The 24,433-nt window shown below is 41.6% G+C and overlaps 7 protein-coding genes across 8 annotated transcripts in view; 2 read left to right on the top strand and 5 right to left on the bottom strand.

The window, feature by feature from the left end:
- Window positions 1-2,650, bottom strand: part of LOC134192747 (ATP-citrate synthase-like) — a 12,570-nt gene extending 9,920 nt beyond the window's left edge. Inside the window, exon 1 of the mRNA XM_062661495.1 lies at window positions 2,440-2,650. Coding sequence (XP_062517479.1) covers window positions 2,440-2,613 — 174 coding nt within the window. The 5' untranslated portion in view covers window positions 2,614-2,650. The remainder of the gene's footprint in view (window positions 1-2,439) is intronic.
- Window positions 2,651-3,232: 582 nt separating this feature from the next.
- LOC134193067 (uncharacterized) lies at window positions 3,233-7,734 on the bottom strand. Its single transcript, XM_062661855.1, has 4 exons — window positions 7,112-7,734; window positions 6,134-6,353; window positions 5,928-6,074; window positions 3,233-3,884 (listed from the first exon to the last, which is right to left on the bottom strand). The coding sequence occupies exons 1-4, from the start codon at window positions 7,707-7,709 to the stop codon at window positions 3,371-3,373; spliced, it is 1,479 nt and encodes a 492-aa protein (XP_062517839.1). The 5' UTR covers window positions 7,710-7,734; the 3' UTR covers window positions 3,233-3,370.
- Window positions 7,735-8,074: 340 nt separating this feature from the next.
- Window positions 8,075-8,861, top strand: LOC134193144 (S-phase kinase-associated protein 1). Its single transcript, XM_062661944.1, has one exon. It carries the CDS (start codon window positions 8,147-8,149, stop codon window positions 8,633-8,635), a length of 489 nt encoding a protein of 162 aa, XP_062517928.1. The 5' UTR covers window positions 8,075-8,146; the 3' UTR covers window positions 8,636-8,861.
- A 272-nt stretch (window positions 8,862-9,133) lies between these two features.
- LOC134193395 (dual specificity protein phosphatase 13A-like) lies at window positions 9,134-9,972 on the top strand. 2 transcript variants are annotated; one of them, XR_009972069.1, is made up of 2 exons: window positions 9,134-9,230; window positions 9,674-9,798. XR_009972069.1 is itself a non-coding variant. In XM_062662227.1 (2 exons), the coding sequence occupies exons 1-2, from the start codon at window positions 9,344-9,346 to the stop codon at window positions 9,874-9,876; spliced, it is 435 nt and encodes a 144-aa protein (XP_062518211.1). In that variant the 5' UTR covers window positions 9,155-9,343; the 3' UTR covers window positions 9,877-9,972. The 2 variants fall into 2 exon arrangements, 1 of the variants encoding a protein (XP_062518211.1); XM_062662227.1 differs by having other exon boundaries at window positions 9,155-9,575; window positions 9,674-9,972.
- Window positions 9,973-10,797: 825 nt separating this feature from the next.
- On the bottom strand, window positions 10,798-11,363 carry LOC134192883 (uncharacterized). Its single transcript, XM_062661637.1, has 2 exons — window positions 11,292-11,363; window positions 10,798-11,218 (listed from the first exon to the last, which is right to left on the bottom strand). Exons 1-2 carry the CDS (start codon window positions 11,342-11,344, stop codon window positions 10,798-10,800), a joined length of 474 nt encoding a protein of 157 aa, XP_062517621.1. The 5' UTR covers window positions 11,345-11,363.
- Window positions 11,364-14,374: 3,011 nt separating this feature from the next.
- LOC134193413 (uncharacterized) lies at window positions 14,375-15,402 on the bottom strand. Its single transcript, XM_062662246.1, has 3 exons — window positions 15,278-15,402; window positions 14,898-15,140; window positions 14,375-14,840 (listed from the first exon to the last, which is right to left on the bottom strand). Exons 1-3 carry the CDS (start codon window positions 15,368-15,370, stop codon window positions 14,469-14,471), a joined length of 708 nt encoding a protein of 235 aa, XP_062518230.1. The 5' UTR covers window positions 15,371-15,402; the 3' UTR covers window positions 14,375-14,468.
- A 5,813-nt stretch (window positions 15,403-21,215) lies between these two features.
- Window positions 21,216-22,121, bottom strand: LOC134193452 (uncharacterized). Its single transcript, XM_062662284.1, has 2 exons — window positions 21,940-22,121; window positions 21,216-21,700 (listed from the first exon to the last, which is right to left on the bottom strand). Exons 1-2 carry the CDS (start codon window positions 22,043-22,045, stop codon window positions 21,357-21,359), a joined length of 450 nt encoding a protein of 149 aa, XP_062518268.1. The 5' UTR covers window positions 22,046-22,121; the 3' UTR covers window positions 21,216-21,356.
- Window positions 22,122-24,433: the final 2,312 nt, after the last annotated feature.

Raw genomic sequence — 24,433 nt, forward strand, 5'->3', positions numbered from 1 at the left:
AACAAGTGCTAACTTTATGCAAAACAATCACAGTCAATGGACAAAATGTTGAATGTCTCTATCATATGTAAAGTCATCGAAGTTGCACTTAGACAATTTTGACAACTTTCTTAAAAATCACTCGAGAGTTGCAAGACTGTGCAACTACAGACAGTTGCTTCCTCCATCTATCTCGATAGTCTGCTTCATTGTTTCTTCCATGTTCATGTTTCGACTTCTTGGAGATCTTATTTAAATATTCTTCAGCCGTAGGGCCCCAAAAGCCAAAGTGCTCGAAAACCAATGGGATACATGGTGTAGTGGACTCTGATATGGATTGTTGTTAACCATATTTGCCATCTTTCTTCATTCTCGCATCTCACAGACAAACAGACAGACAGGCAGCTTTGGAATATGGCACAGCTGCAGCCAAACAAGAAGCCGTGAAATCACAGAAATATGCTGGTGAGTTGGACATGTGGGGCAGATCCTGTAGCTGTATTGCCCTAGTTCTTTAGCATTTTGGAAGATGGGAACATGATGCTCTTCAGTTCTTCGACTGTCCATTCTCTCAACAGATGAAGATGGAAGGAAGAACAGCAGAGAGTTCAAGGTGTACTGGCGTCACTGTTTGTCTATAGCATTGCAAAGATGCAATGCTAATGCAATTAGTAGAAAATTAGGAAGAGCAGGACAGTTTAAAAACTCTCTGAACGTTGAAGAAGCATTTGTTAACTATAAATAGTTGGGTTTTGTTGTGTGGCCCATTGTGGGCTTTTGGACTGGTGTTTGCACAATTAGACTGTAATAGTGCTGATGTATAAAAATATATGTATCGACAGACGGACAGACACACAGACAGATAGATAGAAAGACAGACATTCTTTTAGTTTATGATATGTGGATGTTATAGTGTCGATTTATGAAAATATACTACGTACCACTGACGGACAGACAGACACAGACAAACAGACAGACAGACAGACAGACTATAGCTCTGGCACACCCTTGGAGCTCTGATATTTTCCAAGGTCATCTGAGTCAGATGGTGCTGCTGCAGAAAGAAGAGAAGAGAGAGAGAAGGCAAAATATGCAAAGGAAAATCTACCAGGTGGATCAACAGTCAGTTTCATTCCCTTAGTTATAGAACATTTTGGACGATAGGGTGAGATGGGAAAAACTTTCTGGGAAGGCTAGCCAAGAAGTCACGTGATGACCTTGGTCAACGTAACGGTGCTGAGTTTCTGCACATCTGGAGAAAGACATTTTCGACTCAACTTCAGAAGTGCAACACAAAGGTCATCATGAGAAAAATCTCAGCTCTGACAAATGACACTGACTGTACTGTAGATTGCTCTACCCAGTTTTTCAGCCACTAAGTTGGCTCCGAGTAGTCTGCATTGTTCTCTTTAAGTGTTACATGTTTGTTTTTAAAATCTAGTCCTAGTAAACTCTCGTAGTTACAGAACTTTATATAGTTACCTTGCTAGCATTGTATTATAGATGTATGTTTGAAATAAATGTTATTTGACAGCCAGACAAACAGACAGACAGACAGACAGACAGACAGACGGACATAGTTGTGTATGACTCTGAGTGTAACTATGACCTTGATGTACCTATGGCTCATCCTTTCAGCCAAGACACTTTAAAGCAGGCAGCTTTAGAGGAAGGCTTTGCTGCAGCAAGAAGGGAGGAAAGGAAAATGATCAAATATGAAAACAACAACTTGCTGGCAATACATCAAGCCTCAATTTCACTCCTCTGGTATTTGAACATTTTGGAACATGGGAATCAGAAGCTACCAACTATCTAAACAAACTAGCCAGTAGATCAAGGGACATTGAAGGCTATACAAATGAAGCTGACTTTAGAGATTTTTGGAGAAAAAAATTCTCAATCATATTGCAACGATGCAACACTAGAGTCATCCTCCACAAGCTGACACGTGTCTTCCCTGGAGAAGAAGAGAGAACATACACAATACAGACTATCAAAGTAGTTTGCATTAAACTAAAGCTGAACTCAGTAGATTTCTTGTATTTAGTGTTAGAAATGTAACATAGAGTTTGTGTTTCAATAAATGAAATTGACAGACAGACAGACAGACAGTCAGAGTTAATTTGTGTTTTTCCAAGGCCATTTGGCCTTTACTTTTTTTTAGTAAAGGAGCAAGCACGTGTGTAGTTAATTGGACTGATGAGGACATTGTGTTGTAGAGGATTTAGCCTCCATCTGTACGTACTTTGTTCTATTGAATAAAATACCTTTGACAGACAGACAGTCAGACAGACAGACAGTCAGACAGACAGACAGACAGTCAGACAGACAGACAGTTAGACAGACAGACAGTCAGACAGACAAAAACAAACCAAACAACAAACATTAATTAAAATGCAGAAAGGCAACGGACACAGACGACATACTTGTTCTTCGCACCAAAACCAGAAACAATCAAACCTCTGTTAGCAACCAGTGATTACAAGAAGTGAGTTCTTCCAAATTGCTGTCTTCTGTCACTCTCACGAACCGATTTGACTTCACATTTTGCCTTTGCGTTTCACTCAGATGCTTAGGAAGATGTGCATTGAGCAGCGTTTTCGCCGTCGCCTCGTAGATAGCTTTAGCAGACATTAGACTGTCAGGTCTGACCGGATCTATCCACGTGAAGATCGTGTGGCGAGATCGTGGCGTGACCTTTTACTCCACCTTTTCTGTCACGTGACTTAATTAATCTCACTTCGCTTGGCCCCAATGCCCTGTGTACACAGTACACTGTATTGTAGGTATACTGTTAGTCTGTAGTTTACAGAAGCCTGTTCCTACTAGGCAGCTAACAGGATAGTTTACTGTCAAAGAGCTGTTACAAGTTTTAATTAATTATTAGCGAAGGAAGTAGTTGCAACGCATGCGCAAATAAACAGCTTTAAAAACATACTGTACACTGTACAGTACATGTACTCGTAGTCTCACATTATTAAATCTCCTTGAGTAAAAAATCTCAGTCTTATTATCTTACATCTTAGTACATATTATTTATTTACCTTATAATTTATTTATCATATTTACCTTATTTATATTATATTTTATTATTTATCTTAGATAAACAATCTTATTAATTAATTGAATCTACTGACTACATTACGATTTACTTAACCTCGTATTCCTCGCCCTAAGAGTGACTGTCTGTCTGTGCCAGACAATTTGATGGCATTCTGGGCACCATGCTAGCACAAAATGCACATGATTTCACATAAAAAGATCATGCTTCTAAAGATTCTAAAAAACAAGTTACTGGCAAGTCGCAAAAAGACAACACTGTAAAAACAATAACATTGCTGTCAAGCAATCGAGTAACTAATAGAGTACATATTTATATTATTACATCCAACTAAGTAAGAGGCGTTGTTACCAAAGCAGTGGGTGCAACATGCACCAGTCTCAGTGGTGGATATATAAATGAGCTCTTTTGTGACTCGATGAGTGTCCAATGCCTCATCTGTCGTTCTAGCCTCTCTCTGTCTTGTGGAATTTGAAACTCCCAAACAAAGAGAACAGATCCTTCTTGACTGAGTGAGCTCGATGCACAGTTGACTACCTTTACACGTACCTCTTCACTATTGGCTCGATGTGCATCACTCTGTTCTTCAACTCCGTATGCTGACTTGAGGGCAGCTGAAATGTCATTTATGAGTTGTATGGAGCGAATGGCGCCTGTACCGTGATGTACAGAGGAGAGAAATCGTGGCTTGAAAGAGGCAACGCTGGTGCTGGATGGAAGGATATCGAATATTAGAGTGTGACCTCCACGTGTGCCAACTAAAAGAAGACACGCTGAGCAATCAACAGCAAGTGCAGTGATATCAGCTGATGCTTCAACCCATCCTGCAGTCGCCCGGAATGCACTGTAAATATAAAGTAAGACATCGGTGAGAATAATGTTGTGTGTGTGTGTGTGTGTGTGTGCATGTGCGTGTGCACGTGTGTGTGTGTGTGTGTGTGTGTGTGTGTGTGTGTGTGTGTGTGTCTGTCTGTCTGTCTGTCTGTCTGTCTGTCTATCTGTCTGATTGTCTGTCTGTCTGTCTATCTCACTGTCTGTATGTCTGTCTGTCTGTCTGTCTGTCTGTCTGTCTGTCTGTCTGTCTGTCTGTCTGTCTGTCTGTTAATTATTTGTGTCTGTCTGTCTGTCAGTCTGTCTGTCAATTATTTGTGTCTGTCAGTCAATTATTTTGTGTTTCAGTCTCCCTTTCTGTCTATCCATCTGTCAATGGTAGAATATTCTTATAAATCACAGCTATTACAATGAAACGCAAACGACAGATCGCTAATAGTGTTCTCAAAAGTCAAATACATTTTCTACACATATTTCCAAGGTCCAAAGGACCTAAAAGACTATATTCAACAATCTAACTGTCTGTCTGTCTGTCTGTCTATCTTCTTTCACTATTGAACACAAAATGCAAAATTTTACAAGAACACTATAGGTAAAACTGCTAAGCTAAATGTCCATCTGCTGAGACGTACAGATCGAATACTACTAAAATTCTAATGAATGATGTTCTGAATGTCTCTTTCATGTCGTCCAATTCTTCATTTACCTCTGTAATTCTTCTCAGTTATCTCAAAATTACATTGGAATCGGACTTCTGAAGGCATATTGATAGTCTCTTTCTCCATTGTCTTCTAAACTGTGCTTCACTTAATCCACTTTCTACATCTCTCGATCTCTTCGCCAGCTGGTTCAAATAATTGTCTGCCTTTTCTCCCCAACCACCAAAATGTTCAAAAATCAATGGAATGAAGGTAGCTTTGCATGACCCTGGATGCTGTTGATTTGAATATTTATTTATTTTTTCTCCTCTCTTTTTGCAGCTGCAAATCTGTCCTCTCTCGATGCTCTTAACACTGTTTCGCTACTAAATGGATGTGCCAGAGAGAAATCGAGTTCGACATTGGCACCTGTTCCTGAAACATACACTATTATGTCTGGTCTGTCTTCACTGTCTATATATTGATTCTTAGGTTCTTTTTTGTGATGCAGTTGCAAGTCCCTGAGACACTGACACCACTCTGCCACAAGATTATTGTGTTCCCACACAGGGCCTCCACTAAGCTTACAAGTGAGGAGATGGTAACCATCAGCATCCAGTTCCCTGCCACAGTTACAATGTGTTACACAAGAATTGAAAAGCATCGGTTGCCCTAGTCTCAGAAAAGCTGCTATCTGAAATTCATTCTTATTCATTACAAACTTTTCTGAAGTAGGGACTGATTCTAACCAAGCTCCTGCTCCTCTTCCTTGTAGAGATCGTAACCTGGCAGCATCTCTAGCACCTTTTGCATCATCTAAGATCAAATCTGCCCTTAGTTTGTCGATTCCTTGAGTAATTCGTTGTTGAAGCTTCACAAGATTTAAAGACAATCACAAAGATTTGGAGCATTTCCCAAACTGTCATTCAAACATGGAGACAAAAGTAAGGACGAAAAAGCTGAGTTTGAGTGATATGCCAGTGATTGAGATGGTAGTTCTATGTCTGTTGCGTGAATAGTATCAACAGATTCTAGCAAGTTTGGGAAGCGGAGAGGTAATTCATGAATGCTGTGAGCCCAACTTGCTACAAAAGCAATGCTTGATGATGCTTCTGTTGATATCAACCCAAAACCTCCATGCTTGATTTCTAAAGTAGCTTGTCTCCACTTGCACTCATCAACTGACTCTAACTTCAAAATATCGTTAAATGTAGTTCTAGTCAATTCATCATGGATCTTCGCAGCAGGTTGAAGACAAGAAGAAACAACTGATCTAGCTAGGTGGTTTATCCTTGGTTTATCATTCATTAGAATTTTAGTAGTATTCAATCTGTCTATCTGTCTGTCTGTCTGTCTGTGTGCCAGTCAGTCAGTTGACCCAACTGCTTGCTGCCTGCCTGATTCTCAACATGCCTTACTTGCTCACTATCGATGCCTTTAGAGTGTAGTTTTGAATATCCCACAGATACACAGCAGGTGCATGCCAACACGCACTCCAGATGCCCACATCACTGGGCTGCAAATGAGCAACAATTTTCCGGCCATGATTTGGAATGTCGTCTTCTCTGTAAAACCAGAACATAAAATAATGTCCCACAACAAAAATTCTCTAATGCAGTAATACCGTGGAGCTTCAGCTTTGAATTCGTAATCAATTGTGAGAGTTTTCGGATCAAAAACCATAATTGACATTCCCACTCCACACCACAACCTTCCATTATCAGCAAAAGTAGCTGTCTTTATGGGAGCAGAGCCTGTGTAACGTCGATTGATGCCGCTCATCAAGTCGATACACAACTGATCAGCAAATGGGTCTGTTAACCCTCCATGACTGTCAGTGGGTCCTACAGTGTGTAACAATCAAAATAAACATATTTCTGAGTATACGAAAGGACTACACGTCTTCCTGTGGTCTTCACTTGAGGCATACACAGTGCTATAATTTGCTACAATTAAACTTGTCTATGTACATCTATGTGTGCTGTATGCACGTGTGCATGTGTTTGTTCAGTTGATGAAAACAGATTTTTCCAACTGACAGTCCTTAATTAATGTTCAATTTTTATGCTTTAGTCGGCCAGTTTTGCTATGCAGTTGTGTAATTGGTCAGTTACTTAGGCTAGCTTGACTGAGCTTCATATACAATGCATTAGATTAATTCTTATTTTCTGGAGTCTGAAATAACTAATCATCACAAATAGATATCAATAGATATTGAGCACAAGCTCATAAAAACTATGTTACTATGCAGTGACTGCAATTATTATGCCATCTGTTGTAAATAAATTATCACTGCTGCAGAAGCCACTACTCTGTGAGAGAAGTGGTAATATGTGGAGATGCCTCTAATCATTAGATCTCATTCTCTGCGATGCCAAGATCAAAATCTAGAGAAAGCTCTATACTGTGTCACCAAAGCCCCTAATTGATATGGTACAATCAAGTATCCATGTGTGTGTGTGTGTGTGTGTGTGTGTGTGTGTGTGTGTGTGTGTGTGTGTGCATGTGTGTGTGCATGGGCTCACATGTATATGATTAAACATGTGCTCGTGTGCGTAAAATGCAACCACGATTCAATGTATTGCAATTGCATTTTATGCACCTGTAAACATCACCAGTCGACCACTAGCTGTTCCTGCATACACAGACCGAGATCCGTCTACCTCCGGTCCCGGAATCACACACAACACCGAATCATGAAGCTGTAACAAGTTGTGGCTCTGAATAGCGTTTTCATCACAAGCACAGTTCAACACATGGAGTGTATCGTGCTCTGTCCCTATCCACACCTGCCAGCTTCCCACAAAGACAAGGCAGGTGGCTTTTGTGTCAGCAAGAACATGAAGTTCATCCGTGTCATGATCTATTGACTGGAGAGCATTGGGATTGCGTGGTACTGGTACAGGAAGGCGAGACAGAGCTCCAGTCCTGACATTCAGAGAGGCAATCAAAAGTCCTGGATACCCACAGCCATAAACCAACTGTTCTTGTTTTTCTCTCACATCTAGACTCGACTCAATGCTGGCTTTGTCGCTCGTTCGATATTTTGGACAGACTGCTAGCTGATTGATATGAACATCCGTCTGCAAAGGCGACCAGTTGGCAACTTCAGACGTTCCCTTTGATTTTGACACTGGCTTTGAGGTGGGTGTAGCTGACTGGGGTCTTCTACCTTTCCTTTTAAATGAGAAACTCGCCATTGTAGAACATTTACAGTGAGAAAATTGCTGGAATTGTAGCCGCAAACTTTGTTAGTCCCCGGATGTTCACATAGCAACAACCGAGTATCCGGGATCTAACAACTTTACAATGAAGAACAACGATTGGAAAAATTCTGAGAGTGTCGGGTATTCATTCTACTGAATGACCCATCTCTCTGTCTTCTTAGAAACCAAGAGTCGTTGAATTGTGGCTGTGTCTGTCGTTTCCTTCGCTGTTAGCTTTTCATTGACTACCAAACCTTAACTAGCGCACCTTATTACGCTAGTACCTAACGCTGCTACGTATTCACACGAACTACTATCGCTCGCTCAGATTTCAAATGGCAATTCATTTGCGCATGCGCACGAGTAACTGCTGATACACGTTGTTGACTTACATTCCTGTTCTAGAGAAATCGTCGTCGTCGTGACTAAACATGCCGAATATAAAACTTCAGAGTTCGGACGGAGAAATATTCGAAGTCGACGTGGAAATAGCGAAGGCGTCGAACACCATCAAGACGATGTTGGAAGACCTCGGCATGGATGAGGACGACGACGAAGCGGTTCCTCTGCCCAACGTCAATGCCGCTATATTGAAGAAAGTCATCAAATGGGCGACTCAACACAAAGACGACCCCCCGCCACCTGAAGACGATGAAAACCGAGAGAAGCGGACAGACGACATCGACCCATGGGATCAGGAGTTCTTGAAAGTGGACCAGGGCACTCTGTTTGAGTTGATTTTGGCTGCCAATTATCTGGACATCAAGGGGCTACTAGACGTGACGTGCAAGACGGTAGCTAATATGATCAAGGGCAAGACGCCAGAGGAGATACGGAAGACGTTCAACATCAAGAACGATTTCACGCCTGAAGAAGAAGAGCAGATTAGAAAAGAGAACGAATGGTGTGAAGAGAAGTGAAAAAGCATGGAATGGGCGTCGACGTCGTTAGTATCAATGACCATTACATGTACTGAGTATTGTTAGCGTAGTGCACCATTCAGAATAAGGGTGTATTGTTACTTGCAGATCGCATGTAAGCCACTGCATAATTTGAGTGCTACTGTATTGAAGTCACATGATGCTAAAATGTGGTCAAGCCATCTCTAGGATATGTTCAATAGATCACAAATATGTTACGATTTGATGAGAGGGTACACTGCAAGTGGAGTCAAAGAATGAATAGATGAAAATGAAATGATTTGTCTGATATCATAGGGAAGGTTTTGAGCGAATGACATGTATTTCAAGATTAGAACTCTAGAGAGTAATGTTTAGTAGTTCCCTTCCTATGGCTCATAGATCTGTTTGTTGTAAAATTCTTCACTCTTTTAATTCTAATTTGCATTTGAAAACGTTAAAAACTTAACTAATTAATTGTCTAATTGCTAACGCGAGTACATACTGCGCTTGCGCACCAGCAGCACGCGCAGTGCATATGGCGGATCCGGAAGGTGTGACAGTGGCTGAAGAACAATTGAAAGCTTGAGGAATATAATTGCTCCCAATAGCCTTTGTAAGTTACCAAACACTGACTTTGACGTCGTTCTTGACAAAATCCTAATTGGAGAAAAGTAGGTACTGGACACGTGCACGCATGCATGACTGCATCAACTGGTTAATAAATGAATGAATGATTCGCTAAGGTCTGTTTCTCTCAACAAGTTGTCTCTAAAGCGTCTTGCAGTCACTCATGTAGTTAACTGTGCTCATGGGGAGTCACGTTATCACGTGACCAGTGGACCTCAGTTCTATGGAGATGAGTTTGGATACTACGGAATCGAGGGCACGGATGTGCCTTCGTTTGATATGACTCCTCATTTTCGACCTGCAGCCAAGTTTATAAGAGATGCAATCCAGGGTACAAAGTAGTCAAGTAGCTATTACTATTTTCTGTCTGTCTGTCTGTTTCTGTGTCTGTCAGTTAACAGGTTTATAGTTTGATGTTTATCTTTGTAGGTGGTGGAACAGTGCTGGTAAATTGTGTCGAGGGTGTCAGTCGTTCAGCTACGATTGTGATTGCCTACTGCATGCTAGAGAAACGGATGAGCTTACTAGAAGCCATTACAGTCATTAGGAAAGGCAGAAACATATGTCCTAACGACGGTTTTCTGAAGCAGCTAGTCAGATTTGAGAGACAGCTACAGAAAAATGGTCAATAGACTTTCCAAATGCTACTGCTTCTACAGATTTTTGAATACTGCACAGTCATACTTTTTTGAGACTACATACAATAAATCTGCGCTGTGTCACGGGTACTTGGACTACTACTAATAAGCTAATAATATAGAGGCGTGGCTTCGGAAAAGAGACGCGCGAGCACAGCTGGTAGCGTACGTTACTCCAGACCTGACACGAAGTTGCGTAGATCTGATGGAGAACAATTCCGGTATAACGTAGTTTTGTTTTCATAAGTAGTAAATTCACGCCCGCTCGTCGATATTTACCTTGTTCTATGGTAAATTAATTCCCGGATCCGGCCGTCATTGAAAACTGTCGCTGAGCATAAATCATTTCGACCAGTGGCATAAACATCTGTTTGGTTTACTACTACGCCACCGGGTTGCTGTATTACAGTAAAGCAGGAAAAGTGCACTAAGGAAACAACATTTTTTGTAGCTCGTTCCCGGATGTGCAATCCCCGGCGTATATTTGTTGTTGGCTAGGGCGTCTACATGTTAGTTGTGTGACCGCGATCGAAAGCTGTCATGACGCCACGTGTTCGTTGCAATCACATGCAGACTGCATGGATCTGCTCCCAATCAAGTAAATTACGTACAATGTACGTAGACTCGAGCCAGTCTCTCCCCGCCTTCGTCATTCCCCGGATTGTCAATCCTCGCCCCGGAGAGACTGGTTTCAGACCGCCCTCAGGAATTTTACGTCATGTAGATACGGTTTCATGGTCACATAATGACATGCAGATTATCTAGGTAGTTGTAGCTAATTGGCTATTTTGTTTTCCCGAAAGTCTCGAGCCTGATGCCTCAGTCGTTGAGAAATCATGAAAGAGCAGGTATGTTTCGTAGCTCTGACAGCCTGCACATGTAGAAAGTTTATAGAAATAATCTAGACGTCTCTAACTATAGATTATTATTATTGTTAATTATAGCTAATTCACGAAGTTGTCTTTCCAGGTTCAGTCGCTGTTGCCTCTCACTTTCCAGCTCGTCCGTTTGCTGCTGTATTTTCTCCAAGAGGTCGGCTACATTTATGTTTGTGCTAGGAAGGCCAAAAGAACACGGTCTCCTAGAAGAGTCGTGTGCTATGTCGTCGTTCACACGCTTCCTTTCCAGGCCGAAATATTTGTAGACACTGTTTCCTTGGTGCTTTGTCTTCTTTCTTTGTACTTTCCGCCCAAAGACATCTCTGACCACCTTTCCGACGTCAGCTTCGAGTAGAGGAGGCTTCTGGTGTGATTGCAATAGTATACTTACTTCTGCTTGGACGTCGTTTGTCAACGAACCTTCAGACTGCGTGCCGATCTCATAATAATTTTCAAACCTGCGTAAGTTGTACGTTTGAGATCTCAATGCCTAGTGAAGGATTCCATCAGTGCGTCTAGAATAATAATTACCATTCGTGAAGTAAAGCTGTAGTGACACGAACGGACTGCTCTTTGGTCTGCATGGTCAATTGCACCCTACACTGGGAATGATCACCGACTGAACACTGTACACTAGAGTGGAGAGATCTTTGGGCTGCTCGACTGAACTAACAACTAGCATGCGTGGTCGCTAGCTACCTAGTAAAGAACGGAATGTTTTGACGCCCCGTTTCCTTGAAAACCTGTCGTTTTGCAATAGAATAGACACTGTATGGCCTAGCAACAGGCACGGCATACGTATTTACACTGTAGAAGAATTGGATACCACTTACTAACAAAGCACGATATTATGATACAAGCAGCGACCACCAGACGGATCTCGGATCCGTTTATGTAACCGTGTCTGTTAGAAGGCATGACCTCTTCAAAGTTAGTTGCGCAGGCAGCAGGCGGTCTGAAACCAGTCTCTCCACGGTGAGGATTGACAATCCGGGGAATGACGAAGGCGGGGAGAGACTGGCTCGAGTCTACAGCTGTGGCCAAAAGTTGTCGGACACATGTCATGTTTTATGTAAATTGGTCATATTTGGTTAGAAATGCAGTTATAGCTCAGTAATAAATCCAATATAACAATTATAATTTGAGATAACAATATTTTTATTATAAAATGTCAATTATGCCCAAAACTAACAAAACAGTATCATTAAATATATGGAGTAACATGTAACGTAGGGAAAGACATTATTTGAGATAGGAATAACAGCAACAAATTAGCAATATCACAGCAATAATTGCTACTATTTTGTACACAGTTCCTTGGCACGGATCAGAGCTGATATCCTTGTCGGCATGCTGTTCACCAGGTTCTGGCACCTCTCAGGAGCTATCCTCTGCCACTCGTCCTGGAGTACAGCCTTCAGCTGGGCCTTGCTGGTCGGCTGGTGACGTTGGCCAGCTATTTTCAGGTCGCCCCACAGGTTCTCAATTGGGTTCATGTCTGGTGATTGCGGCAGCCAGTCCATCACTCGAACATTGTTGGTCTGAAACCATCGTCTTGTTGAGACTGAGGTGTGGCATGGAGCATTATCCTGCTGGAATGTGTAGTTCTGGCCAATCTGGGACATCTCACAAGCTGCAGGTAACATTGTATCATGAAGAATAGCCTGATACTTCTCAGAGTTGATTGTTCCGTCACAGACAGTCAGCCTTCCAACTCCAGGACTTGACATGCACCCCCAGACCATAACGGATCCTGAGCCATGTTTCACTGTGGGAACGATGCCGTCTTTGTTCCACTCTTCTCCAGGCCTTCTTCGTACCCTCACATTCCCTGGAGTTGCGAACAACTGGAAACTGGATTCGTCAGACCATAACACACGGTTCCATTGTCTTTGAGTCCATTTTTTGTGCCTATGAGCCCAAGCCAGCCTCTTCCTCTTCTGGTCAGGTTTGATGAGTGGCTTCTTTCGGGCCTTGCATGACCTCAGACCATGGTCTAGCAACCTTCTGCAAGTTGTCCTGACGGAAGCAGTCACAGCACCACCATTAGTCCATTCTTGGTGCAATTTTACTGCTGTTTTCTTCCTGTCTCGCAAGCTCATTCTGCACAGGTTCCTGTCGTCTCGAGCGGTGGTGACCCGTGGCCGTCCAGTGCGGCGCCTGTCCCTCACGCTACTGGTTTGACGGAGTTTCTGGAGCAAGGCTACAACGCCAGCAGGAGATTTACGAACCCTGCGAGCAATCTGGCGACAGCTGAGACCCTCCTCATGCAGCACCTGGATCCTGATCCTCTCCGCCTTGGTGTAGTTCCGTGTCTTGGCCATCGTGAGCTTGGTATGAGTCAAATTGCTCAGAAACTTCTGCTAGACTTATAGCCACACTTGTGCAATAAAATTGTGGTTTTTAAAATATAGTTTTATAGGCTATTCTCTAAATGGCGACAAACACATGTGTAATGGAATACGTAGCTATTGGTCAAATAATTGCTATACCAAGTTCAAGTAATTTGTCATCCCTAAACCTGCTTAAATATTGGTGTATTATACTCTCTTTGAGTAAACTGGTCATAATGTTCAGTGCAAATCCTGGTGAGAACCATATTTTTCACTTTAACTATATTTTTTAAGGTGTCCGAAAACTTTTGGCCACAGCTGTACGTACAATGTACAAAGTGGCAAATGGACTCTAGGCATTATTATTAATAATAATAATACTAACAACATTGCTAGTGAAAGAATCTTGAAACTTGCAGCATATGTGACTAGATAAATTGTAAAGAGCAGAACGGACTGGCAGTTTACCTAATTAGCTAAACCCGCGTTGAAACCGTATTGAAATCTCTTTGTGTAGTAGCCAGCGGTGATGACTATAACATTAGCCAAAAGAACGCCTCAGAGCTACGTCTGAAGAGAGAAAATCACTCGAGATCATGTGACCGAGATTATGTCCCGTGAGTCATCCGTCTTCTTCGTTGTCTGCGAGAGTAGAGGTTGACAAGACAAAACCAACAATTTGGCGAAATGAAGTCATATAAGGAGCCTATCGACAGAGATGACTTGCTTCTCAAACGGAGTTGTAGAAACGAGATGGCAAGCACTGACCGAGATATGATACTCTGTGACCGAGAATAGGGGCGATCGGTTTTCAAGTTCTACAGCAGCAACGTTACGACGGATGCTGACGTGACCCGCTCTACCTAGTTGCTATCCAGTAGGACTATGACGCTAGCGTGAGAGCTAGGTCTGGCTGCAGCTATTTGGTAGAGAACGAGTGACCGAGATTAGGAAATGTTCGAGATTAGATCGAGGACTCTACTACAGCGTTTATACACTTGAACCGATTTAGAAGAACCCACTCAAAAACGGCTTGAAACCGCTCTATAAATAGTGAGAACAAGGCCTAAATCGTGTTTGCCACGTGTTTGGCCTAAGTATCTAAGTAAGACTCTAGTGAGCAGTCATGTGTTTCGTTTACTCGAATGAGATACTACAGCCATTTATAAACAAATAACATCCATTGATTGATAAATATATATATATATAAGTCGTTGCAATATCAAATAAACTTTTACTAAAAAACTTTTCATATAATTCCTATAAAACTAGTAGTTCTGTTTTTATAAATTTAAAATTAATTGAATAAAAATTAATAAAAAAGTCAAAGAAAGCTGTTGATATGTTGACTTCTCCTTGCTTTAGGAGTTAAAATTTATACAACGCATCGATGATTGGATGCGTTTCCACTCGAATCAAATGCTCTCGGACACATTCTTTTTAAACCGCTTGTCAACAATGGATTTACGCTGTCAGAGCTGGTAAGCAAAAAGTTCATCATATGAGTGGACATTTCATCATTACCCGATTTTTGAAGACTGTGTCCTCCCGATTCGTTGAATTTTTGGTAATTTTGGCATTGACCTGAAGACATTGATGTACCTGGACCGTCTTGTTTGACAATAAATGAGTCTCCGGTAGAAAGCGACGTACCACACAACATCATTTTACATTGAATACCCTCGAAGCAGCTCAACAGATTTTCACGTGAAACAAATCGGAGAAATTTGGTCGTGACACATCCAGTCTAGAGAGACATCAATACATATTAACTCATTTATTGCTATAAATGACGAATGATAACCTTGACAATTAATCTTCCGTCGTCGTCGACAGCCAGATGACTTCCGTCCCACGTACGTATAACCCATTGGTCGTTGTGTACATCATATGCTTCGAATCTCAACAGTTCGTGTCGAGTGACATGTTCTTTATCAAAGCCAACATTTCCTGATGAATTCTTAGGAACACTTAGCAGCCTCGTTTCACTTGTAATAGGCAAGGCTGTGCTCAAAGCAACGACATAATCATCGCGGCAAAAGCTTTCCTAGAACAACATCAATGGTTAAAAATAGATACACTTAGAGTATAGATTGGCAACATGCAGTCGTGAAGTTTCCAATGATCTCGTCTTTCTATACAGAGAAAGATGATCATAGGTCGAGCAAACCCCGTCTCACTAACCGGTTGAGTTGATGATGATGCTTGTAAAGGCATCGATGAAACCATGGCGGACAGAGATAGCAGCAACAACCAACAACAACTTGACGCATCCATGACCTCGACAATATCTTACAATACAAAATATCTTTAGTCAACTGCAGACTGTCTTCAATAGAGACGTTCCTAGTGTGTAATTTCTTATATAGGGTTGCTTTGACCGGAAATATTTACCTGCATTTACATCAATGAATGGGCTGCGGAAGTGGTATTAGCATGTGCTCATCACTACTCTGACCTTCGGATCCCTATATGTATATATATATATATATATATATATATATATATATATATATATATATATATATATATATATATATATATGACTTGTCACAGCTGGTCACGTTTTGTACAGAATTTAGGTTTTGCAATTCTAGAGTCTAGTCTAGGGTTACCAACCTAGACATACGTAATCGTTTTTAGGGGTGTGGGCGTGGGCAACATATGGGCTATGCAGGTGACAGTGTGGAAGGAGATGACGTCCAGTGCTAAAGATGTTTTCATTACTGTTGGTTGAGTCGATCTCTGTGACTCATCGCTTGCAAGTTGCAACTATAGTCTTTTCGTAATTTCGAATTGACGTCAAGTGTTACTCATCTCATCCGCCCCGTATACACCCACGCATTGTCATCGTGTTGACACATCGTCTGCTTACGTAGTGATTGCCAAACAGTTGTGCTCGCTGTGTTTCCGGTACCGCGCCCTGTCATGCCGACATCCTGTTCGTGCGCGTACCTACTCAAGGTTACGGTGTGCACGTATACATCATAGATATTTGCATTCTGTACATACCGATTGCCCTTCTGGTAAACTACCGTAGTACTAACCAAAAGAAATTGAAACATCCGGAATATAATTACATAGGTCGTTAGGTTTTCGTTATTTCTGTTCTGCGTGTGTAAGTAAAGTATTATGGTTTGGACTAAAAACGGTGACCTACTTCAATGTAGGCGTATGGATCTAGTTACTCTTTTGAGGTCAACCATGCCTAATTAATTGTAATGCTCCAGTTCTCTCGGTCTGTGGTTGAATGAGCTAGGGCATGTGCGACCATGCAAGAGAATGCAGTTGAGAGAAAGTAGAGTATAAAAATAATAATTACCATGGTATAGGAAACACAACATACACGGAAATGGACCTAAATAACGTATGGGTACTCTGAAGCCGCGCAGACATCTTAGTCGATTATCACGCAGACGCAGACAGTCTCTTCAATAGCTTTACGCGGGGTGAAGATTCTTTAAAAAATGGACTATTGCAAGAAAACAAAGACGACACACTATACCAAGACCATCATAGGCGTAAGAACCGCGGAGTCACTGGGGTAAAGTGCCTCCTCAACTTCTTGGGCTGTTAGTGAAAAATCATTATATATATATATATATATATATATATATATATATATATATATATACATACATACATATATATGTATATATATATATATATATATATATATATATATATATATATATATATATATACTAACTTAGACTAATAAAACTCTACAGAGCTATTAGCTGACCTGCATATATACAAAAATTATAAGAACAGATGTAGAGACATATATATTCTATCGTTGTTGTTACTTTTTACTGTTTCGTTTGTTGTGTTACATGCACGCATACGTACGATTACTTGTAAATATTCAGTCAAATTTTTCTCTAATGCCATGCCCTCCTAGGCAAATTTGTGCCCCCTTGACCAAAACAAGGTTCCTACGCCGGTAATCATGAGCACACTGCTCACTATTCGAGAGCATTGTCGAGTTCGAACTTTACTTTAGCTTATTAGTAAGAATTTTTCTAAAACAAGAATAATTTTCTGTACAATGGTCAGACATTTAGCTTTTGAGGTCCAGGACATTACGCAAGATCACCGACCGCGGGTTATTATTGTGAAGATATGAAAACAACTAGTAATGTGTTGAGACTGCTGCTGCCACATCTAAGTGTAGCCTTTTGAAAGCCAAACAATGTCAAATCTAGACGTTAGGGTGCTAATTATTCTAAAACGTGACCGCAAAGCCCGTGAATAGGCTTTAGTCGTCGAAGTAGAGTAACGAGAGTTATCACAAACGGAACATAAACATCGCTCCTGGTGACGGAATCTTAGATTCCCGTATGAACGTCGTAAGCCACCAAAGCGACTAATTGATTTCGCGTTACTAGTTAGTTTCTGTTGACAAGACCCATGAATTACATTGTTCTGGTAAAAAAACTTTGCCCATCTTATTCGTTCATTGTCTGTGGTTGCCACGTATGAGTTACTTCTAGAGGAGCATTCGGGAGATATGCGCTAGCTGCAGGCTCCACCTATTCTCGCCAATGGGAAATCTATACTAACCAAGTTGAGTATCTGGGCGCTATCTCAGAGCAAACCCGACAAATGTACGTTAAGAAAGTTTAATTAAAAACTGACGGGGCCGTTTCAAGAATTTCGTCTTCCAAATGAAGCGTTTTTTGCGCGCCATCAAATCACGTGAGCCTTACTGACGAATACTGTTTCGGGAAATGGTCTCTCTGTTGTTTCCGTCGCTTCAAGAACGGTGGAACTTTCCGAGAACTTGTTATTAGTCGAGCAAGATTGTCACTAGAACATCAACGAAGATTGTCACTAGTCGAGCAAGCCCTAATTAGTAACTAATCTGTTGAGTTGCTTGTAAAGCCGTGGACGAAAACGTCGCGAGGCAGCAGCAGCAGCAACCAACAGCAATGACATATCCATGAGGAGCTGGACAATATCTCAGAAATACAGAATACTTCTAGTCGGCTAGGCTGCCTTCAACGCCAATAGATGACCGGATGCACGGTATGCGACCTGTACAGTATAGAGATATTCCGTAACAGGAAGTACTCTGTAGTGCTTATGTAATTTATGTGGCTACACCGCAATTGATGGTCTACTATCTTTGGACTTCATATCTACTGATGACCTTGTTCTTGAACTTTCCATTACAAAGGCATTGTGGTAAGTTGGTGAGAAAATAACTGATGACGAAACAGCGAGGTTGCAATATGCTTGTGGAAACCATGCACGTTTTGTGTATGGTGGAAATTCTGGATTCTGATTATCTCAACGTTTATACGCGCAACGAATGTAGAGTACAATCGAAGCTACAGGTTTGAACCGCGGCACACTTCATCGTCGATTAACTAACTTAAAACTAAAACATGTGTGTCCAACTGTCGCCATGTCGCCAATTTCTGACGATAGACGTCGTGTGACGTCGCGATTTGGCAACAGACTATCCTAATTTTGGCGACAAGAGTTCAGCATCAACTAAGTAGTTGACTACAGGAAAAGATGTGGTTATGTAGTGAAGCACGTGATGTTCAAGCTCGCGCGTACACCACGCGTACTGCAAGGAAGTGTGTGGCCATACTGTGCATGCCGCATCCGGGTACTAGTAATGGCGCGACAAAGTAGTGCGGTCTTTCTTCTTTAGGTACTCGCACTGATCGTCAAGTCGCAGTAAAAATTGTGATTGTGCTTTGTCTGTCGATCGAACCCAAGATGCAGTCAACTAATTCTAGGGCGTTTGATTGTTCATAGCTGCTGGTACGAGTAGCAAATAGTGCAATTAATATAGAAAACGCCTGTCTACCCATGATTCTTGGAGTCTCGTATGTAGCCTGCATAGTTACCTGAGGCCCGGATTTCTGGACTCCAGTATAGTAGTCGTTCGATGACCGGACGACCGACCGACCGACCGACCGCATATATAGCTGGTTAGCACAGATGCAAATGACCTATTCTAACCAATAGACGAAAAGTGGTGTCATTACCGACCAATAGATGAACGTGATGTCATCATGAGGCTCCACCTCTCTTTCTTTGGTAGCTGCTAACGAGAATTCGGCCATCGGGCGTCCTTCCTGTACATGGTGTTTACTCCTTTGCTTTAGGGGTTTAGCACATAGAAACAACGCCTATAGTTTACATTGGCACGTGTATGTTTCCCTAACAACAACAACCAGGAGCGAGGGTGTGTAGCTGTGTCTGACTTCTAACATTGTGCTTGCTCCACAGTGTTTCTGCGTAGTGGTTCTGTAGTCTGCCGGCTTGAATTTTTGGTGTACGTGGCTGAGCGGCCGTGGTGTTGTTGCAAAGATCACTAGTGTCGTCTTCAACAGAAATTTGGCGCTTGACGGGAATTTGCGAAGGGGAACGTGCATTGTACATGACAGCGTCTGTTTTTGGACGAAGCGGCTCGGCTGACCTGTAAGTACGATAGTGCGTCTCTATTCAATTTTTGTTACGGTCTCCAAAGCCAGAGCGAACAGACGTCTAATTAATCTACATGTGCACGTGCATGTTTTCCCATATTATGTTTTGTTTTGGCTCTGGGGTCACCTCATTACAACAATCAAAATTGCGGTTAGACGGATAGCTGTGTAAATACGGTACGTACAGTAGGCGACGTCTAGCTAAAACAACAAGACGCCTAGAGAAGCTGCACAAAGAACGAGACTTTTACATTCTTGTGAGCTGGAAAATCGGCGGTGAGCTGCTTCTTTTGCTCTCCATTTGAAACATAAGTTTCCCACCAACAAACAGAACAATGATCACGCCCGGTACTTCATCACGTAAGGCGAAGATTGCCAGCCGGCCTAGCGTCGAGGCTCTTCGACTTGTAACATTTGGCTGGTTCCATCACTTGGAAACAACTACATTTGTAATATGCATTTAGAAACAACGCCTACTCTAGCTGCATTTGTAACGTTCCCACATCTAATTTTGTTTTGGCTGTGGTATACGTACCTATGCCACGCCTAAAACCGCCCATAGTTACGACCTCAAAAGCTGCACAAACAATCAGCTGCACAAAGAACCGACGAGCGAAGGTTGTAACATTATCCATGACAGCATCCGTTTGTCGGACGAAGCGTCTCGGCTGACCTGTAAGTACGCTAGTGCGTCTCTATTTATTTTTGTCTTACGGTATCCAAAGTCAGAGCGAACAGTCACCTAATTACGATTGTGTCATAGCACGACTAATTACCTTCACCGTGCATACTGGCCGAGGGTTTTGCATTTCTAATGCTTCTTCATTAATAATTGTAATTATCTAAATAGCGTGATCGTCCGGGGTCTTTGGCACCTACACCCTGTTTTGTTACCAAACGGTCAAAATTTCTTGGCGACAAAAAACATGTTTGTACACTCCTGTCAAAATGTGGTAATTAATTTGGGGTTAATTACTTTCTTATGCAAGAAACGTGGTCGACTACACATCAACCTAGCCTCGAAGTTCCAGAATGTCTCCCTAAAGAAATGAGAGACGTTGTTACGGGGATTTGTCCACCCGGTGATTTGTGTACGCTCGTGCTTTGCTCGCGATTCCAGACCGTCGACTCGATGCTCCAGACCTCATGTCGGGTACACATATCACCGGCCATGATGCAAAGCCGTTGGTGATTTCGGACCCCGGTGATTTGTGTACCCTTGTGCTTTGCTCGCCGTCCCAAACCGTGACAAAAACGTTTCAGGCAATTGATATTACTGAATACTTGTCTTCAGGCGTCGACCGTTTTGTGAGTGAGGTCTAGTATGCAACCTAACCATGCAATCTGTTGACCAGCCTGACGTTGTTTATGTACGAAGGAGATTCACCTCAACATTAGTTGGAGACAATTGCAGACTCAACTGCAGTCATAGATGGTCTACGAGCCTGCAGTTCTCAACTTGCAACTGGAGATATTGCTGTAGGTTCATTGATGTGCACGCGTGTATGCCAACTAGGGACCCACGGACGACCTGGTCATGTGTACGCACAGATGGACGGACAGAAATCTTAACACAGCTGGCAAGTTAAGGTTAGTATATAGAAGATATCGTTGTCACTTAGTCCACAGTTTCAACTTCGTATATTTAAAGTTCAAGGCTCCACTACCTGATAATGTGACACATCTGTCATGATACAAGTTTTCACAGACGTAACACTCTACCATCTTGCCATGTGTCTTTGGCAACAAACACGTGCAGTGCAAAGAAACATAAAAGTGACTTCTGTCTCATGTTTCCAATGGCTTGTCTTCTTTCATTGGAAAGGTGAGAGCTCCTCTCGATCCAAGCAGTAAATCAGATGTTGTCGCATTTTGGAAATATCAAAATGCATGATGGTTACATCATCTCCTGGCGCTGCATGAAATGCATATGCTATTGCAAATAGCCCACAATCTTTACCATTTTGTTGCTGTTGCACTGGCATTTGTTCTACCATGAGAATGTTGTCTTTGTGAGCCAATTGATAGATTTGCGTCAGCTGTGTTTCCTTACAAGCAGACAAGTGTAGGCCAATATTGCTGTCGTATAGTCGTACTTGTTTGCCAAAGCAGGTTGAAGTCACCCAATGATGACTTCCTGTAAAATGAATCTGAACAGCTGTACAAAAAGGCATTTGTTATTAATAAAAACCACATGAATGTTTATAATATTATTTTGATAATTTTACACTATTAGTGTAGTGTGGTGTAGTTTGGTGTAGTGTGCGTGCGTGTGTGTGTGTGTGTGTGTGTGTGTGTGTGTGTGTGTGTGTGTGTGTGTGTGTGTGTGTGTGTGTGTGTGTGTGTGTGTGTGTGTGTGTGTGTGTGATGTCAGTGAGAGGGGTATTTATTTCATACCATCACTTGTTACATGAGCAAATTCGTAAGTCTGGCAAAGGAGTGTTGACTGTAGTCCACTGATGTAGGGAAACTGCTTTAATAGAAGCTGATGAGCAGCAGGCATGTGCTTGTCAGTTAGAAAGCCGTCGGCACACCTGGCTTGTATAATACATTTATCAGTTTCATTGAGATCCAGACCATGTACCCAATGCAAAAGAAAATTTTATAACAAATCTTCTGGTTATTGCTACTGGCGAATTCAGTTGACTTACTCTTGTGAACTCTCGGCAGCTGATGTTAGACTAGACAATGTTTGAGGCATACTTGCTCTCTTATTAACTACCTCAAACGAACTTCTTCCCTTACAGTTATACAGCTGTCTCATATCATATACCCACAGGCATAGGTCATCAAGTTGAGAGCTGCTGATATTGACATACACGTTTTGATATCGAGACACCCTTGGCAATGAGAGTGCTTTGTCAGTTTCCCAGACCTTAATCAAGTCCACGTCTAGTAGTAATTGCAATTCTGGTGTTATTTCAGCTTTTACAAAATCATTGAACTCTTGATGAACAACAGGATTTACTAGCACAAAATCACTAACTCGTTTTAATGTTGGCTTTTTCTCATATGTTTGACAGTCTAGCCACAGAGCCACGCTTACATTGACACTAAGCCAACATTCCTCAACAGAGCTTGTATGTTCAGCAAGCTGCAAAACACAAGCACATGCAGTAACCATAACATAGCTAATCAATTTGTGCCAGTAGATGTAAGCATACCTCTCTCTCGTCGTCTTCTTCAGCTTTCCAAGCCTCCCATATTGCTCTTGTGCGCCACAGCCGTAACAGACTTTGATCAACTAGCTGACGTTCTAAATATGAGAAATTTGGCTTGCTGTTGCCCTTAATCCTAGTAGCAGCTGACTCATCATCTTTGCTTGTAGCATTTGCCAATTCAAAAGACTTCTGTGGTGTATTGTAGATCTTCAGCTGACTAATATTAACTTTGCGCTTCATTGTTGAATTAGTTTTGATGCAATGAAGGACACAGCCACCAGATGCAGTCATTTCTATAACTCTGTATGGTCCAAGCCAGGTGTCTTCCATCTTATGATCTTTCGTTATCATTCTTAGCATATTTAATCGCAAAACAGTCTGTCCAATCTGGATAGAGTTTGCTACAGCTCCTTTTCTTTTTCTGTATTGTTGTGTTCTGTCTTTCCTGGCTGTTTTCAATGTTTTCTTTCACTTGAGGGAAAAATTTTTTTCTCATTTTCTTTAGATGATGTACTGCATGCTGCACCCAACCGACTGAAAGAAATGATCTCACTGTTTTCAGCTTCTAAAGGAAACCTAGCTTCTCACCCATGCATTAAAAAGAAAGGAGTGAACTTGGTGGACTCTTGAACACTGGTTCGAATAGCAAAGAGAACTGGGTCGAGGAGTTCATCACAGTCTTCTTCATGCTCTATTACCAATTTTTCAATGCATATATGTAATCATAATATTCTAATTGCAATAGAACTACACTTATCTTCTTATATTTTTATCTTACTTTCTAATTGTTTGATGTGTTCTTTCATCTAGTCCGTTAGACTGAGGATGATAAGCTTCTGTTATTCTTTGCCTGACATTGAATTGAAAATGGAGTACCTTACACACCCGTTGAAGCAAACAAAGTATAAACATCCAACTAGTGGTACATACACCTACAGGTGAAGCAAAGATCACATTGGACATACATGATTTAATTAACAAGGACATAGGACATATCTCATACAACCTGGTTGACAAACTCTCTGCCTTGATCAGTGATAATATCATTTGGTGCTCCATGCCTACAGTAGGCAATGTAAAGCCCTGGCCACTGTAACAGCAGTTTTGTCTGATATGGGAAAAGCTTCAACCCATTTACTGAAATAGCATGTCATTGTTAGTATGTATTGGTTTTCTTGACTTGTCATTGTTAGCGGTCCCATCAGATCGATTCCAACTAGACTTCACACTTCTGAACGAACAGGAATAGGATGGAGTTCGTTTGACTGCAATTTGAGAACAGAATTCGTTCTAAGCACCTATCACATTTTTATCTAGACAACATTAATTGTGCTAGTTAAATTATTTTACAAGATTAGTAACAAAAAATGTTCTACCTGATTTGCAATATCAATGTACTGGTTTGGCCAGCAGTATCTGCTCCTTATTTTGTCAGTGGTTCTAGTTCTTCCCAGATGACCGTTGGATTTACGTGACACTCCTACATCAATCAACCGAAAAATTCTTTCACTCATATACATAGCTATATTCAAATAACTGCAACTAATTTTTATTATGATACAGCAGCCTAAAAGACACGATCTTGCTCATTTTTGTTGCCCAGTAGCAGTCTGAGTAAACCTGGAGTCTTTGTGCAGTACAACCTTCTATCTTGAACCGTAAAGCATTTTGCTCTTCTTCTAAATGACTTTCGTTTCCTGCTTGGAATATCAGTGTAGTTTGTCCCTCCA

Source organism: Corticium candelabrum, chromosome 17 (genome assembly GCF_963422355.1).
Source record: "Corticium candelabrum chromosome 17, ooCorCand1.1, whole genome shotgun sequence".
NCBI classification, from domain to species: domain Eukaryota; kingdom Metazoa; phylum Porifera; class Homoscleromorpha; order Homosclerophorida; family Plakinidae; genus Corticium; species Corticium candelabrum.

Bases quoted from the DNA above. Each gene is read 5' to 3' on its own strand.
- LOC134193452 (XM_062662284.1), bottom strand. From the start codon at position 22,045: ATGCCTGCTGCTCATCAGCTTCTATTAAAGCAGTTTCCCTACATCAGT. The intron at 21,701-21,939 runs GTATGAAATAAA...CTTTTTGTACAG, and splicing joins TGCTCATGTAACAAGTGATG to CTGTTCAGATTCATTTTACA.
- LOC134193067 (XM_062661855.1), bottom strand. From the start codon at position 7,709: ATGGCGAGTTTCTCATTTAAAAGGAAAGGTAGAAGACCCCAGTCAGCT. The intron at 6,354-7,111 runs GTGCATAAAATG...TACACACTGTAG, and splicing joins TCGACTGGTGATGTTTACAG to GACCCACTGACAGTCATGGA. The intron at 6,075-6,133 runs GTATTACTGCAT...CTGGTTTTACAG, and splicing joins TTCAAAGCTGAAGCTCCACG to AGAAGACGACATTCCAAATC.
- LOC134192883 (XM_062661637.1), bottom strand. From the start codon at position 11,344: ATGCAGACCAAAGAGCAGTCCGTTCGTGTCACTACAGCTTTACTTCAC. The intron at 11,219-11,291 runs GTAATTATTATT...CAACTTACGCAG, and splicing joins ACAGCTTTACTTCACGAATG to GTTTGAAAATTATTATGAGA.
- LOC134193413 (XM_062662246.1), bottom strand. From the start codon at position 15,370: ATGGATGCGTCAAGTTGTTGTTGGTTGTTGCTGCTATCTCTGTCCGCC. The intron at 15,141-15,277 runs GTTAGTGAGACG...ATGTTGTTCTAG, and splicing joins CATCATCATCAACTCAACCG to GAAAGCTTTTGCCGCGATGA. The intron at 14,841-14,897 runs GTTATCATTCGT...ATGTCTCTCTAG, and splicing joins ACGGAAGATTAATTGTCAAG to ACTGGATGTGTCACGACCAA.
- LOC134193395 (XM_062662227.1), top strand. From the start codon at position 9,344: ATGAATGATTCGCTAAGGTCTGTTTCTCTCAACAAGTTGTCTCTAAAG. The intron at 9,576-9,673 runs GTACAAAGTAGT...TTATCTTTGTAG, and splicing joins TATAAGAGATGCAATCCAGG to GTGGTGGAACAGTGCTGGTA.
- LOC134193144 (XM_062661944.1), top strand. From the start codon at position 8,147: ATGCCGAATATAAAACTTCAGAGTTCGGACGGAGAAATATTCGAAGTC.